General features: G+C 31.9%; 1 protein-coding gene across 3 annotated transcripts in view; it reads left to right on the top strand.

Moving 5' to 3' along the window:
* The window catches only part of LOC129966881 (obscurin-like), a 291,121-nt gene that overhangs the window by 110,635 nt on the left and 164,319 nt on the right, over nt 1-16,167 (top strand). Inside the window, exon 1 of one of the 3 annotated variants that reach the window (XM_056081487.1) lies at nt 2,954-6,277. The exons of 1 other annotated variant lie outside the window; for it this stretch is intronic. In XM_056081487.1, the coding sequence (XP_055937462.1) occupies nt 3,095-6,277 (3,183 nt within the window). In that variant the 5' untranslated portion in view covers nt 2,954-3,094. Of the gene's footprint in view, nt 1-2,953; nt 6,278-16,167 lie in introns of those variants that run through there. One more of the 3 variants, XM_056081488.1, reaches the window with a different exon arrangement.

The following is a 16,167-nucleotide window of genomic DNA, read 5'->3' as shown; positions in this document are numbered from 1 at the left end:
TCATTTAAAAATTTAAATCTTAATTATTTTGATACTTAAACATTGCGGGGAGACTAAACCTAATTTTTGATGAAGCAAAGTGATGTTTGGACCTACAAGTTGAACTTTCACATCCTGATCGTGTTTTCATTCCCCAACTCTGTTTTCACCTTCAGTCACTTTTTTTTTTCGCTGACATAAATATAAAAATAATTAAAACATTTTTATATTTTTTTCCAGTATAACGTACTTATTTTAAATTCTAACGTATTGAGAGTAATTTTATGATGTTGCAAGTTACATTACTTTGCCTATGTATTTTGATCAAAAGAAAAATTCGGCTGCTTTTATTTAAAAAAAAAAAAAAAAAAAACGAAATACATCATTTTGATTGAAAAAGTTTCTGAGCTTAAAAGCTTTAATAGTAAAGAAGTGGCTAAATTTCCTTTTCTTCTCTAAAAAGTTATATCATTGTGGCATAATTGTTCAATTTTTTTAAACATTACCTATTGTTTATAAATAAGTCACAAGGCAGGAAAATTTTATGATAAAATTATTGTTTCGTGAAAACCCAATTAATAACTGTCATAATGAATATAAAGTTCTCTTTTTATATAAAGTTTAGCTAATTAGAAAACCTCATTATGTATCTGGCACACGAAAGACTACTGGAATTTTAATCTGAATAAAGTAATTTTCTAAATGTAGCGAATTTGGGGAAATCAGATTTGCATCATTATATTTTTTTATTCATTTCGTTTTGTACAGAGGATGAGAAGCTTTCGGCATAGTGGTTGGTTCTCACTACTCTTGTGGGTACACAAAAAGGTGGAGGTCTGGCTCCTTCCATCTATGACGGGACGTACTTCCTTACGGAAGGGCTGTACCGGCTTGGCCCTTAGGACTCAATCACAGTTTCTGCGAGTGTTGCTGTTCCGATGGTTATGATGAATAATTCATTCAAATTTCGGTCATTCATTCAATTCGGTCATTCAAGTTTTTTCCATGTGCCTTTGGGGTAATCAGTTTTTGATTTCGTTTTGACAGTAAATATTCAAAATTCGAGATAAATTATGTTAAATAGAAAGAATGTCTCTTTAAGAAGTTACGTAAATATATCAGTGTCTATGGATGTAATGCTTGAAACATACTATGCTTTTGATGCTTGATATACCACATTATTTAAAACTGATTTTTTTTTTTAACTAGGGATGTTTTTTTTTTTTTCGTTTGCAAAAATGGTAGTTTTTTATTTAATTTCTGATTTGTTAGGGTTCTTTAATTTTGTATATCCTTTATTCTTGATGAAAATACTTTTTTTTATATGTTTAAAACATAATTATATACAATTAATTATTAAATCGAATCATTATAATTAAATATTGATTTTGTAAAAGGGGCGACACATGATACTAAAATAGTGAATGAAGCAACACATAAACCCCTCATCAAAGGAATTAACATGTTTTGAAGCAGCAGGCGTTTAAATTATTTAATTTTTATTCATCATAACTTCAAAGAAATAATTCAAGATTTAGGTTTGGTCACGATTTTTCTGTCCAAAAGTCTGGATAAGAATAGTAAGATTCAAAATTATGCTGCTTTGAAAAGTATATCAATGATATTAAGCATCAAGGATATCATCGGGAAGGATGTTCGTAAAAATTCATTAAATATTGAACTATTGAATTATTAATACGAGTGAAATCCAATTTGCTTTAAACTATTAAAAGTTTATTATTACACTGCTTGTATATTGCTTTTAATCACTGAATTTTGAAAAAAAAAAAAAAAAAAGAAAAAAAAGAAAAGAGCTGTATTCTTCTTCTTAATACTAGCGTAATAAAAGCGTGTTTTTAACCTCCCATTGGTCCCAAAATCTACTAGACTCGCACACTATCTGCATCTAATAATTTTTTCACATTTTTAGTATTTGAATGTTTCTTAAGGAACATTCGTTCATTTTTAACCATTTATTATAAGAGAAAATGATCAAAAATGAATGAACAGGCCAGTAATTTTATACTTGTAAGATCATTTACGTATTGCGACTAACGGAGTGTCGAAAACTTTTTTCAATTTATTTCATCAAAAGTTTATTTCAACGTCATAACCTTCTCAAGCATTTGCTTATAAATCGAAATGCGCTTCGTCGAGGCCAAACACGTTACATCAACACTCACATCCATCAGAACAAGCGGGACCTTCGGGGGCGTGCTATTTTGACGCCATCAGGGCCAAAATAACCACAACACTCTCTTACTCTTCCTTTACCTGGCAGGAGAGGGACGTTGGGGTGGGAATCGCATGACGTCACCTTCACTTCCCAATGATCGCGACGTGAAGACGGAACAAACACTATTTAGCTCCGGATGCTTCGAGTGCCTTCCGCCGCTCGCTTATGGGAATACAAACACAGCGAAACAAATGTTCGGATATGGATTACGGGAATCGTTGCATGAAAGGATTTTGGATGAGTACCTTTTGTTTTGGCATGATAGGAATTAAGTGCTTTTCCTAATATCTCTTCTATAAGTTTTAGAACGCAACCAAGTAGCTTCACGCTGACTTAGATAGAATTTAAATAATTCTTTGCTTTTAAAAATATTTTTTTTACATTTTTTTTGAAAGACAGTTAATTTCAGATTGTGACTTCATTGTTTTTAGTATTTTTCTTGATAATTAGCGAAGATATGTAACTCTTTTTTGTATATAGTGCTTTCCCCCCACATGATATGAAGCAGAATATTTTAAATTATTTAGCATTTTAGCTTCAAATTCTTTTTAACTTATCTGTTTTAGAGTTTTATTAATAACATTAAAATAGTGATATCAGTCGTATTCGAATCCTTAATGTGTTTCGATAACTTTAAAATGTAATCTTAGGATTGTTTAGACGCTGAATGCATAACTTTTTTTTATATATGTCTGCAATTTTTACATTCCTTTAGATATTTTTTCGTTGAAACTGGTAATATAAAGCATTTAAAAAGATGACATTGAATTACTTTTATCCATTAATAATTTCATCCCGAGTCTAGAGTTTATAAAAACAGAAACATATTTTATCGCAAATTTATTTTGGATTAAGAATTTATCCGGAGTGAATTCCACAATGGATAAGAGAAGAGCCCCGCCCCTCGCTGCAATCTATAATTTAAGGCGTTCATGCACGATGCCTTTTTGCAGAGTCACGGGTAAAAGCCATTCTATGGACGATCATCATTATGTACCCTGTTTAGATGATTTTCCTAAGTTCGAACGATCATCCGGATGCCGAATAACTGAGAAAAATCAATATTTTAAAGACTATAAATTTGCCTATCCTATCATAGATTTAGACGGCACAGCTCGAATGGTGACTGAACATGATTTTCACTGCCGCATTACATCGAAATACCGAGCCATGGCGGGACACAAGTATATTTATCCGGTTCTCGGAGCCACGACTGATAAAACTGTTAAAGATATGGTGTCAGTAGTAGAGGAAGAAAGCATGCGAGATGTGTTGATACCTACAGAAATCGAGATGATTGTGAAAGGAGGTGTTGAAGATGTCCTCAAGATGAAAGAAGGTGAATATCTTTTCATCCACAGCGGAGAAGGAGCTATAATTCCAGCAGCCATGAAAGAAATTTTTGGGAAAAGAGGTGTTAGAGGAAGGCGGCACACATTGCCCGCTGGTTTGGAAGGCGGAGCAGCCAGCGATATCGAGGAATTCCGTCGTTCCCTCAAAATTAAGATGCTGAGCGAAATCAAAAATCCTCCCCCAGAACCTTCAGAACCTCCTCCTGTTACTGAAGTTTTCGATAAAATGCAGGAAGAAGTCGAAGTTTTGAAAGACATACGTAAATCCAGGCCCAAGAGACCGGGTAAGCATGGCCACAAAGCAGAGGAAATCATCAAAAAACGAATCAAAACAGATGAAAGGTTGAAGGAAATGACTCAAAAAGAAAACATTCTTCATGAATCAAAAGAAGAGGACGTACCTCCGGTGAAACTGAGTCGCTTGGAGAAATATAAAATGCAGTTTAGTGCCTTCGAATCTAATAACTCGAATAACGAATCAGGTAATAGGCTTACCTTAGTCGGTACTTTTGACATAAATGATGTTGTAGAATTGGATTTCGGAGAGCCACTGAGTATGGAAGTCACTGATATTCAGCCAGGTAAAATGGCCACTGCCATTATATCTGATATTGGTGATTCTTCCCATCTATCTTCACAAACTGCATCACTTTCAGAAACATTGGACTCAGCCGAAGGAAAAAATTATTTCAAAACAGGAAATGTTTCCAAATTAGTAATTGAGAATTGTGAGTCATCAAATGGTGATAAATCTGATATTCACAACGGGTGTCAATTGATGCGTGTTGAAAGCGACAGAACTAACTATAATTTCGAAGATGTGGCTCATTCGATGTCGAATTCATTAAGGAATGAAATGTCTTCATTCCAGTGCCAGCTGGACAATAAAGATCATCTGCTTGAGAAAGAAGACAAAATTATCGTGAACGAGGAGGAAGAAACAGAAACAATGCAATTACAAAGAAACGATTGTTCACAAGCGACTAAAAATTTTACTTCGGAATACTTAAACGGGAAATTAGATTCAGTTTTCCATTGTGATTTAAATAGGGAGAAGGAAGTTTATTCCCTGAATAGGGAAGGTGAACAACATGTGATTCTGACGAAAGATCGCGAGACGCTTTCAAATGGATTGCAGCATGAAAAGATGGAAATCGATGAACTTGAAGAAAAGGAACATTCGTTTGTAAAGAAAATAGATCATGTAGAAAAGCAAGTTTTTGGCGATGGAAATACTAATATTAATGAGCTTCTGACACAAGAGATTATTACTCCTAAAAAATTAAGCCACATTCCTCAGTCTGGTTTTTCAAAAAACCTAATGGATGAGTTGAAATCTAAATTAAAAAAGAAGGCTGTACAAACTGAAGATGATACTTCTATTTCTTCTAATCTGAAAGACTCTTCGCCTTCTGAAATTCTGGCTGATAGTTGTGCAAAGGAAACAATGAATGACACAAATTTTAAAAAATCATCTGGTATAAAGCAGATTCAACCTGTTGCAAAAAGAAATTTATCGACTGCTGATGAAAATTCATCATTTCAGACTGATAATGTTTCAAAAATGAAAAAGACCGACGAAAAAGCGAGAGGCGAAGATTTCGACTGTCATAAAAATGGTACACTGCAGCAAAATAGAATTGTTGGGGAACAAATTAGTTTCACGTCTGAAAATGGAAAAACAGCGAATGAACTTGTTGAGAAACCATGCGCGAAGAAAATAAAGTTAGACGATGATATAATTGAAGCAAAATTGAGTCAAATGGCACCTCAAATAAAACAATCATTGATTGAAGACGTGACTTTGAGTGAAAATTCCGACAATGTTTACTTTTACTCCAATGGTGTTTCTGAGATGCATGAAAAAGAGATTTCATTAAATGGAGAAGATTCAAAAAATTCTAAGAATGTTGAGATGAATGGACATTTAACTTCTTTTATAAGTAAGGTAAACTATGGTGCAAATGGATTTGAATCCTTCACAAAGGTAGAAGGTTCAGAAACACGGTCTTTGAAATTCGGAGACGAAGACCGAGCTTGTGATAGTGAAATTTACTCAAATCACGTTGATAAGACCGAAATGAGCACACTATTTGGAGCGAGTGATTCAAAAACCTCATCAGTGGGAAATGTGAGTAAAGCGTCCGTTATTGAGAAAATTAATAGTGATCATATAAAACCTATCGAAACATCGAGTGAGGTTCATTATAACTTGAAAGAGGATCATTGTAACGAACAAATTGATTCTGTTACTCATTTAACCTCGAATTTTTCTATTTTTCAAAGCAAAAACGAAGCAGTAACATTGAATAATGAAATTTCAAATAGTTTTTCCTCCGAAGTAAACAATTTAAGCAATAATTTTACCGATTTAAATCACTCTATCCAAAACAAAAGAGAGACAGTCATTAAGATGTTATCAGATGAGGAAAACAAAAATCATGGATTTTCAAATTCTGAAATCGAATTTAATTCTCAAACCGAAACTATCATGTCTGTCGACTCCCCAGATCCATTTCCGAGAACATTCAATGAATCTGCTGTAGTGAAACCTCGAATTAGTCCAATTCAACTACCTGTTGCAAACACATCTGCGAGCCAAGAACCTGCCGGCGAAAATATTCTTGCCGACACTACTGCTGACAGGAACGTGGATGCGGAGACGAGGATTACATCAGGTGGCACCGAAGGAAATGAAAAACAATGTCAGGTTTGTCATTGTTCTTTGTTATTTTTACTCAAAGCTGATTCATAGCTCTATCACGAATGTCGGTTAACTGCAGCGACACCATCCTTCTGTTGATTCGACAAACGATTTAGGACGCTAAAAATAAAAATAACCAATTAAAAATTGTAATTGACTAGCAAAATAGAATTTAAATCGCTCACATTACATTTAAGATTGATTTTTTTTGTATAGCCGATCATTTATGTTAAATTCTATCTATCGCCCAAACTATTTCCTCTTTTCAGTTTCAATACCATCGCCAAGTCTAATATCGGTGCCTTTGAGTGTGTTTAATTAATCTTCTCTTCCGAATATCAGACATTTATTAACTGAGCAACAGATGAAATATAATTTTTTTTTCGAGCTAAACAACAACAAAGGGTTCAAAACAAATATGAATTTATACTTTGAAATCTAGTTATAAATAGAAATTTTTTTTACGATGAAATTTTATTTGAATGTTCAAAATGCGGAAGTTGGATTATTGATTTCCATGGCAGCATCAGCCTGATTACGTTCACTTCCCGGATATTCCTCAGACGTTTTGCCGCTTTATTAAGATGCCATGAATATTATACAAAATATAGACTAAAATATAGAAAATAATCAAAATAAAAAAAGTATTTTTATTAGTGTATTAAAAAAAAATATTTTTGAAAAAAATTTGGAGATAAAATAAAAATCGTAAAAACATGGGTTGTAAGAAATTACTGGAGAAAGCTAGAAAACCACTTGGAATATTATAAGAAATGTAAATCTATAATTAACATGGTATGAAAATTAGAAAAAAAATATACATATGATTACGAGTTTAATTTGCTGTGAACATTTATATCAGAATTCCCCCCCCCCTTCTTTAACAAACTGATAAAAATGTTTTTCTTCCATTTTTTTCTAAACATATCTAAGTAAAACTCTATCTATTTTCTAAGCATATCATGACGAAAAATCTATTTTCTAAACACATGTAGGTGAAAAAAAAAATCTTTTTCATATCTGCTATTGGTCCGCCTCTGAACGGAACTTAAGTTTTCGGAATAGAAATGTTTAATTTTAGAACTTTTCTTTGTTCGAACTGTTTGTAACAAGTGACGTGTTGTTTAAACACGTGCTTTTTTACCTCAGCGCTCAAAAACGCACACGTCAACGTTGAAATCCTGTTGCGTTAAAAGAAGGTTAATGTATAGAAATGGTGAGATGTTTTCAATCCTGTCTTGACACTTCTCCAGGAGCTTGAAGCAACACCCGATATAAAAGAAAAAGTTAAGACCAAAAGGAAATAATTACTTACATTGCGCATGAACTCTTCCAGGTAATATTTTGATCAACCAACACAAATAAAAGGCAACTTTTCTCAAAATCGGTAGAATCATAGCGTTTTTTTAAAAATAAAAACACTTTTATAGAATTTGTGTCTCTGTGACAGAGTGGGAAACAGTCAAAATGTACCTTTAAAAGGAGTTAATAAACCAAAGAAATATTTTAACAAACTTATAATATGACATGTATTGAGAGTAGGGCTTCTTTGGCGTGAGGTCAGTTGGGAGAAATGACCGAAAACCATTTCGGATGAATAATGAAATAGTCTTGCAATTTTGAAAGAAACAGACACATATCTTAAGTTTGTTGGTTGTGGTTTCATGATATAACTGCTGGATCTGGCCATCACCAAACACATGGGGCGATATTATAGCTGTCCGCTTCAGTTTCCGGAATTCGAATAAATAAATTCAATTTTCAGTCAAATAAATTCAGAAATTTTTTAATATTCAGAATTCGAATAAATAAATTCAATTTTTAGTTAAATAAATTCAGAAGTTTTTTAGTATTCAGAATTCGAATAAACAAATCAATTTCAAAGCTCAATTTTTAAATTTTATTGTTCGAAATGCAACAATAAAAGTTAAAAATTGAGAAAATATAAAGTATGTACCTTTGTCGCCATTTTTAATTTAAAAAATATGTTTTTTTATTGCCATTTTTTCTGCCCAGGTTTTTTTTATTCGAATTTTTGGACAAATCGGATTTTTATTGTACTCCTCGAGTTTAGCTCAGTTCCTTTGTAATAACATTTTATTGCGATTTCGAGATAGGTAATTATGTTGGTTTAAATCTACTTTGTAAACTTTAAGTTTAGCTTTTCTATTTCTCTGCGATTCCGAATTAAAGAAATTGTTTGTAGGCGGAGGAAATTGCCCTTCTGATGGCAATATTTTGTATGTTTTACGTGTTTTTGCCTAAATGTTTGATGCTATTTATAGAACATGATGCTCCATCCGAGTCACGTTCTCCGGATCTGTAGGATATATATTTTAATGTTTCCACCACAACGTCGGAGGGCACCGAAAACGAGGTTGACGAATGATTCACATTTAGCGGCTCTAGAATTTAGGTTGCTTGTGATACATGGTCTTTTTATTTTGTTCTTCTTTACTAAGTCTTCTGTACAATGAAACAGAGGCGGCAGACGTTTGCCGAAAAGCACAGTTTCTCTAAAATAATTCATAACAATTCATTTTTACATTTAATTAAAGAAAAATAAATATTATTTAGTTTTTATTAATCAGATACTGACCTTTACTCCGCAAAATCTGCGGACTCAACATCGTCGCCATCCATTGCATTATTGAATTCTTAGTGTGCCAATCAAAAATTATCGGCAAATTGTGACATCTTACTCACCTATCACCTTGTCAGTGTTATTTCCAAATGTAGTCAAACCATCTAAACTTTATTTAGATATTTCGATTATTTACACTATATTATTTTAAGATGGTTTTTAACCCTTTGCACTCGGAAAAGTAATTCGATGCATTATTATTCACCTAATACAAAGATTTGCTCGGAAAAATAAATATACATAATTGTTTTTAGTCGAATTTCTTTGAAAAATTAATCTACATCATTTTATCATTCTATAGGCATTTTTAACCATCAAAATTGAAAAATAAATAAATAAAACGTCAAAAGGATGCACCGTCTTGAATGGTGAATGAGTGCCACTATCCGAGTGCAAAGGATTAAGTTATCACATTGTTCATTCCCAGCTTTCCGCAACCGTCTTGAAGTGGTGAAAACTTTTACCAGTGAAACCCTCAATATCTTGTCCCGGGGGTGGGGTATTGCCCTTTTTCCCCATTACTAACGCCGCCTTTTCGATGAAAACGTGACAGTCATCGAGTGGAAGCTGAAAGCGACAAGTTAATTTGGAATATTTAGTACAACAACTTATTCAAGAAAGAGAAAAGGGGTAAAAACTCCTGTAAGCTCTCTTTATCTGACTTCAGTTGTTTATTTTACTATTTTTTTTTCTTTTTCGGAAATTGGCTGTCCGATTATGTAAAAAAATCATGAAATCATTGCTTATTTCGAAATGTGTGTGAACATAAAACTAAATTCACTGGCATTGATTGCATAGTGAGTCTAATAATTCAATATGCTTCTGATGTGTTGTACTTTTGACGTTAAGCATAAATCTAAAATATAACAGAAGGGAAACGACTGATTCTTTTTTTTTTTTAATTTGTGAAATGGGTTAAACAGTGGTAATTGTTCCCCATCAGATCTAAGCATTTCCTTTCGTCCTAAATTTTGTATTATTTCTTCATGAGGGCTGCGTTTCAGAATTATTTTGTACCTCTCAATAAACTAGTTCAAGAAGCTAGAAAACCGATATGGTAAACTAAGTTGAAATACATACATTGTAACATGTTTTTTTTTTTTTTTTTCTATTTGGGAGAAAAAGTCAAACTAGAACAAAATTTTGAAACAGCAAGTCTTTATGCTATTACTTTCACAGTCCGTTTCCTTTAGATTCTCAATTATTTATCTGGCAATTCATTCGCTTTTACTTGAAATTATCTGCATGACTATCTTCAAGTGAATTTCTTTTTCGTCTTTTTTCATCATTATTTAGATATAGTTATGCGATTCCGCATCAATTCCAAAATACGAATTCAGAACATATAGCATTTTTTTCTAGTATTGGTATCTAGTTATTTTGCAAGATGAAACAATCGCGCACACTAACTACACATATATAAAATTAGAAATTGTGAATTTAAAATCTATCAAATAATTTGTTTATCATTTCTGAAAATAACCCTCATTGCCGTTCCACTTGATAACAAATTTCCAATTGCCTGACAGATCTCCGCGAGCATTTCGTTTCTAAAGACTACATCTATCCCCCAGTTTGGAGTATATCCTTTATAATCATAACTTTCTTCCATAACTTTCATAACTTTCTTCCCCATTCATGCTCATCTGCATGTAATGATATAAGAGCGTTTTTACTTCTCAGGGTCGACTGTTCTTTGATTCTGAAAGTATTTCATAATAGAAGGGTTTATAGTTATTTAAAATTAACTTCTGATAGGAAAAAGATTGCCGGCAAGATTTTATGCAATTTCATATATTTCATTGTTGTTGGCGCATTTGAGAGTCACTCGTCATTTAATTGAAATCATATGTTTTGTTTCTAAACATGTCTGCTATTTTTCATTAATAAAATTCTTTGAATATTTGTTGATCATTCTCTAATGTAGTCATAGAATGAGTCGGAATGGTGTTGTGGTAGACTCTAAGATTTGGAACGAAGAGTTCTAAATTTGAAACAAGATTTCCTTTTAAAGCTGCCATGAAACTTGATGCACGTTACATCGAATGTGGAGGGTTGAATCATCCTCTCACTTGTGTAGGTTGGAATTCTGGAAAACAGATGTCATCTTAAATATCTTCCTCATCATCAGATCACTATTTAAAATTATGAGTTCTCTCAAAAAGACCCAGGGTTGCTTTGAAATGAAGCGTTCATGCAAATGACATGTTAACTAAGAAGTCATGAGCCAATCATGATAATTTAGCATTCACTCCATATTGTTACTCAGTTTTCTTAATTATTCTCCAAAAAGAAGTGCCTTTGAAAGTTGATGCGAACAGAGGAATAGAAAGAAGCTTCGGCTACAAAAAAGATGCTGTTTTGGTGTTATTTATTACGTGAAAGTTCTGCCAAGAATTCCTATCCTGCTCTGACAAACCTATTTTTTTTTCTATTTGTGCTTCAGTTTGAAGCATTGTCCATTTCCCTCCCTTGCCTGTTTAGATCCTTAGCTATCTTCGGAATTCATATCTGAGTGCCAGTTGCAACATGTAACCTATCAGCTGGAGTTTTTCCTTATATACTGGCACAATAACATGCCGTTTTCTCTGCGCAGTGAATAAAATAGAGTATTCATTTTGGAAGTTTTTTTCATCATTTGAATCCAAAATTTGTTACAGATGCACAAGATCACAAACAAAATTTTCATTTATTAAAGTCGCTATATTTTCATCATTCATCTATAAGTGAATATGCTTATCCAGGGACGGTCGAAATTTGATATATAGATTTAAAATGTTTATGATAAGCACTGGGATTCTTTTTTTCCGTTCTGTCTTTGTTACGGATTACAAGTTCCTTCATTAATGTTACTAATTATTCGAATTGCTGGTCTCATCTTGTCAGCATTTGTGTTCCTTCTTGGAAACCATCGAGTTGAGTGTTTTTCCTGCTTTCGGTAGGAACGAGATTTAGTAATCTTGAATTCCTTGACATTCTTAGTCGAATGATTAAAGGAAATTAATATTGCTTAGTAAGTGATCTAATATCATTGAATTATTTCACATGCTTATTAAAAGTTTGCATTTTAAGGAAAAAAAAAGTAAAAATTCTTTCTCGAAAATGATGGTCGAAGAAAACAACATTTATTTTTTAACCATAATATTAGTAAAACACGTGAGTAAAAGACTTGATAAAACAATAAAATTAGTTTGAAAATAAACAATAAAATTCTGTTTCGTAACTCTTTTCGTAATTTATTTACTGTTAAATCAATTCATTGTCTTATGCAGCTGATGTTCATATCATCAATAATTACTTAGTATCCGCCGGTTAAGAAATTATTCTAGTTAATTCGTGGGTAATTTAAATTCTGTTTCGTAAATCTTTTCGCATTTTGTTTACTGCTAAACCAATTCATTGTCATATGCAGCTGATGTTCATATCATCAATTTCAGAATCCAGCCGTTTAAGGAATTATTCTAGTTAATTCGTGGGTAATTTAAATTCTGTTTCTTAAATCTTTTCGTAATTTGTTCACATCTAAACCAATTCATTGTTTCATGCAGTTGATGTTCATATCATCAATAATTACTTATTATCCGCCGCGTAAGGAATTATTATAGTTTATTTGTGAGTAATTTAAATTCCACTTCGTAAATCTTTTCGTATTTTGATTACTGATTACTTAATTCACTCTTATTTACCAGCAGCCGGAAATGAATCTCACTCCTACAACCATTGCCAGATTGAGGATCTTTTTAAAAAGTTCTGTTTGAGTCACGGACCCTCTAAAGGGTAGACAACGACCGCCTTTCTTCTGTGAGAAAACAGAGAACAGTGCCAGGACTCTATTTAGAAGCTATGAGCAGGTAACAGACAAGGTAGCCGAATCAAGGTTAATCTCTTCCGTCGGATGTATCGACGCTGTTTGGACAAGAGACCTTGATTCGAACACAAATAGATTCTGCGAACTTTTCTCGCTGATGGATAGCATGCAAAATATTCGAACGAAGCGGATTTCATTGTAATCGGATTCGGAAACAATTCCGTGGTTTTGTGTTCTATCTCCAATGTACTGAATGCTAGAAAGAGCGGCATTCATTAACACAATTGCTGAGACAATAGACTTTTTAAATTCTTTTTTTTTATTTAACATGACTACTGGCATGTTTGTAAAAATGGATTTTTTCTAATCGATTTTTCTCTCACTTCTCGATATGCTCGAGTTGGAATTATGTAACTTCGTGTATTTTCTATGACAGTATTTTAATATTCTCGAAACTTAATTGTCAGTTAATCATGAATTCAAATAAGTTTTGATGTCATTTCAGTATTATTACCATATAGTACATTTTCGAAAGAATAAGAGTAGGAAGTATAAAACAATTAACATTAAAAAATGCTGTTAACAGGGTGCGTAGAGTGCTTAAATTTAAAAATCACTTTTAAGCGTCTTAATCGGGCTTAGTTTTGGGAAAAAAACAAGATCCTTAAAAGTGCTTATTTTTCTCAAGAAATGTATAGAAAATATTCTGATTTTTTTTCCGCAGACCCTGAATACGATAAAGCGAAAATAGTTAAAAATATTTGTTTATAAAATACATCAAGATAGAAAACCAACGAAAGGGGAGAAAGAATTTGGCGAAGAGATCCAGGAGTTTCCACACATGTTAAGATATTGCTTAATGGACTTTTTTCTGTATATCGAAATATTGGAATGATTATTCCAAAAGAGCGAAATACGAAATATGCCAAATTTGTTGCAACTCGAAAAATGTTTGAACTTTTTTTACTTAGTGTTCTAAATTGTGAATAATAAATTTTATTTATGCCTGGTTTCTTTATGTTTAACCCATTATGGGTTTTAAAGAATATACAGATTGGTCCCGATCTTCGAAGAATGAGAATAAAGTGCTATGTGCAAAAGAAATAAATACATCAGATATGGGAGAAGTTGTTCTAAAAGCCTTATGAAATATATATATGATATTAAGTAGTTTTTATTCTGATTGCCGTAAAGCCTCTTTAGCACATTTAATCATGGTTCTTGTTAATATATACGTTGTTTGGAGCGATCTCTTGCATGACCTACGAAAGGGATTTCACTGTGCGATTGTAATTATTTTAGTCGATTTTCCTGAAATCCATAATGATTAAATTTTAAATTATGGACGTAAGTTTTCAACAATAGCGATTTCTTTTGTGGTTACTTTTTTAAATGTCCTCATTCCTTTGAAAATTGTCATTTGTTGCCTTAATCTTGAGAAATGTTAATTTTTATTTTAAAAATATTCTGCTCAGTCTGATATTTAAAATTTATAAAAATAATAAATTAAAAAAACTCCTTTATTATTAAGATTATATAGTTTTTTAAAGGGTCTATTTTTTCCTTCTTTTATAACCCTGCCTCGAAATTTTTGGTTTCCCAGTGAAATCTTTTTCCCAACTTATATAATGATCTGCCTGATAAAACAACATAAGTCTAAATCGCTAAGAAACGTGACATTTAGAGAGAAGTTACTTTTTGAATGTTCAAAGCTCACTAAAGATAGATTTTGCTAAATTTTGACTCATTTTTTTTGTTAACCTCGGAAAATTTGTGTTAATTATGATAGTAATAGAAAGATTTTCTCACCCAACTTTTAAATCTGACGCTCTACTATAGTAATTTGTTGGGTTGTCGTCCTCTTTGAAAGTTTCAGAAAAATGCTAGCCACCCGCAATCCATCAATAAAATCTTACCACTCTCCTGTGTTTTTCAGAACGCAAGAAACGAATTAGTTACCTGCACATGTGTTTGTAATTATTCAGTTCCCATAAAGAAGATAGCTGTAAAAGCAGAAAGTATTCTTAAAAGCAGTTGTAAATTATCTCCAACGGGAAATTAATACTATGGTCTTTCTCTTGAATGTATTCAGCAGCCCACATACATTATACACTATAGAGTATGCCATAGGAAATATGAGTTTCTAACATAAGTTCCCTAAAGCTGCAGGAAGTGGTAAACAGAAAAGGATACTCGTACATTCCGAGAAAATGCTGCGAATTTTGTTCAGAAAAAAAAAAAAGAACAAAAAATTAATAATTTGGATTTGCATAAGCTGGAGAACTTTATATATATGTAGTAACAATTCCATTCAAAATATATGGATGTGTAACATTTTTTACAAATACACGTGCATTTTTGAAGAATTGTTTCTTTTCTTTTCTTTTTACTTTTTTTCTTGAATAAAATGTATTGTATTATGTACTTTGCACTTTCGAGTTAAACAAAAAAGATAGAAAAAGAAATTTCTGTACTACCAGGAAAAATGAAAGAATTATCGCAAAATCTAATGAAACAAATGAGTTTTTATTCTTGAACAAAGTGCAACAACATTCACAGAAAAATAATAAAGAAAAACAAACTTTTAAGGGTCTGAAATTGTTATTGAAAAATTTTAAGGCAATGTGAAATTAACTGTAATAATAACTTTTCGCATTTCTATGCTTATTATTTCTATTCATATAAATATTTATATAATCTGGGTTTATTTTATAAAAAATGAAAGCAAAAACTGTATGTATTAATTCATTCAAATTAAATTATCAATACAGGATAATACTGTCAGATGTTTGACATTTTAAAATTAAAATTAAAATTGAGTGTTTTAAAGATTAGGGGAAGAACAGTCAATTACTTTTTATGTGTAAATTTTTCTAAATTGTACACATAAAGAAATCATTAAGATATAGAAGTTATTTAATTATATTTTTTGATTGAGCTTACATTTAATATTATTGTGGTAAAAATCTGCTTGTATTATCTGGCATTGATAAATTAAGTCTTCTGAACTAATACGTAATTGGTGACCGATTGATTAAGGTTCGTTTGCATAATTAACATAGACCTTTGTATTAGGGAATGGGAGAAATCCCCCTTTTCCAACCCCCACCCGCCATTGTCTTGTGTAAAGAATTTTATAAATCCATTTTTGTCCAATTTACCGATTAATTGAATGTTCAATATTGGCAACATGTTTCTATTCGATTTTCTCATAACTCAAATTTTCAGAATGTCCTTGTATTAATTATTGCCTAAAAATAATGTTGCCAATCTAAATAAGAGATGAGGCTATCTTTAACTTCTAAATAAAGTTATTACCATTTATAGAATTCCCATATTATTCCGTCTAGAATATTTCGATTGAAATATAAAAAGTTGTTTTTTGTCAAAGATTCAAATTTAAAAAAAAAATTAAATTTCAAAAATAGATATTTTAAAATTGTT

Source organism: Argiope bruennichi, chromosome 4, assembly GCF_947563725.1.
Source record: "Argiope bruennichi chromosome 4, qqArgBrue1.1, whole genome shotgun sequence".
Taxonomy (NCBI): Eukaryota; Metazoa; Arthropoda; class Arachnida; order Araneae; family Araneidae; genus Argiope; species Argiope bruennichi.
This window is presented reverse-complemented; position numbering and strand designations above follow the sequence as displayed.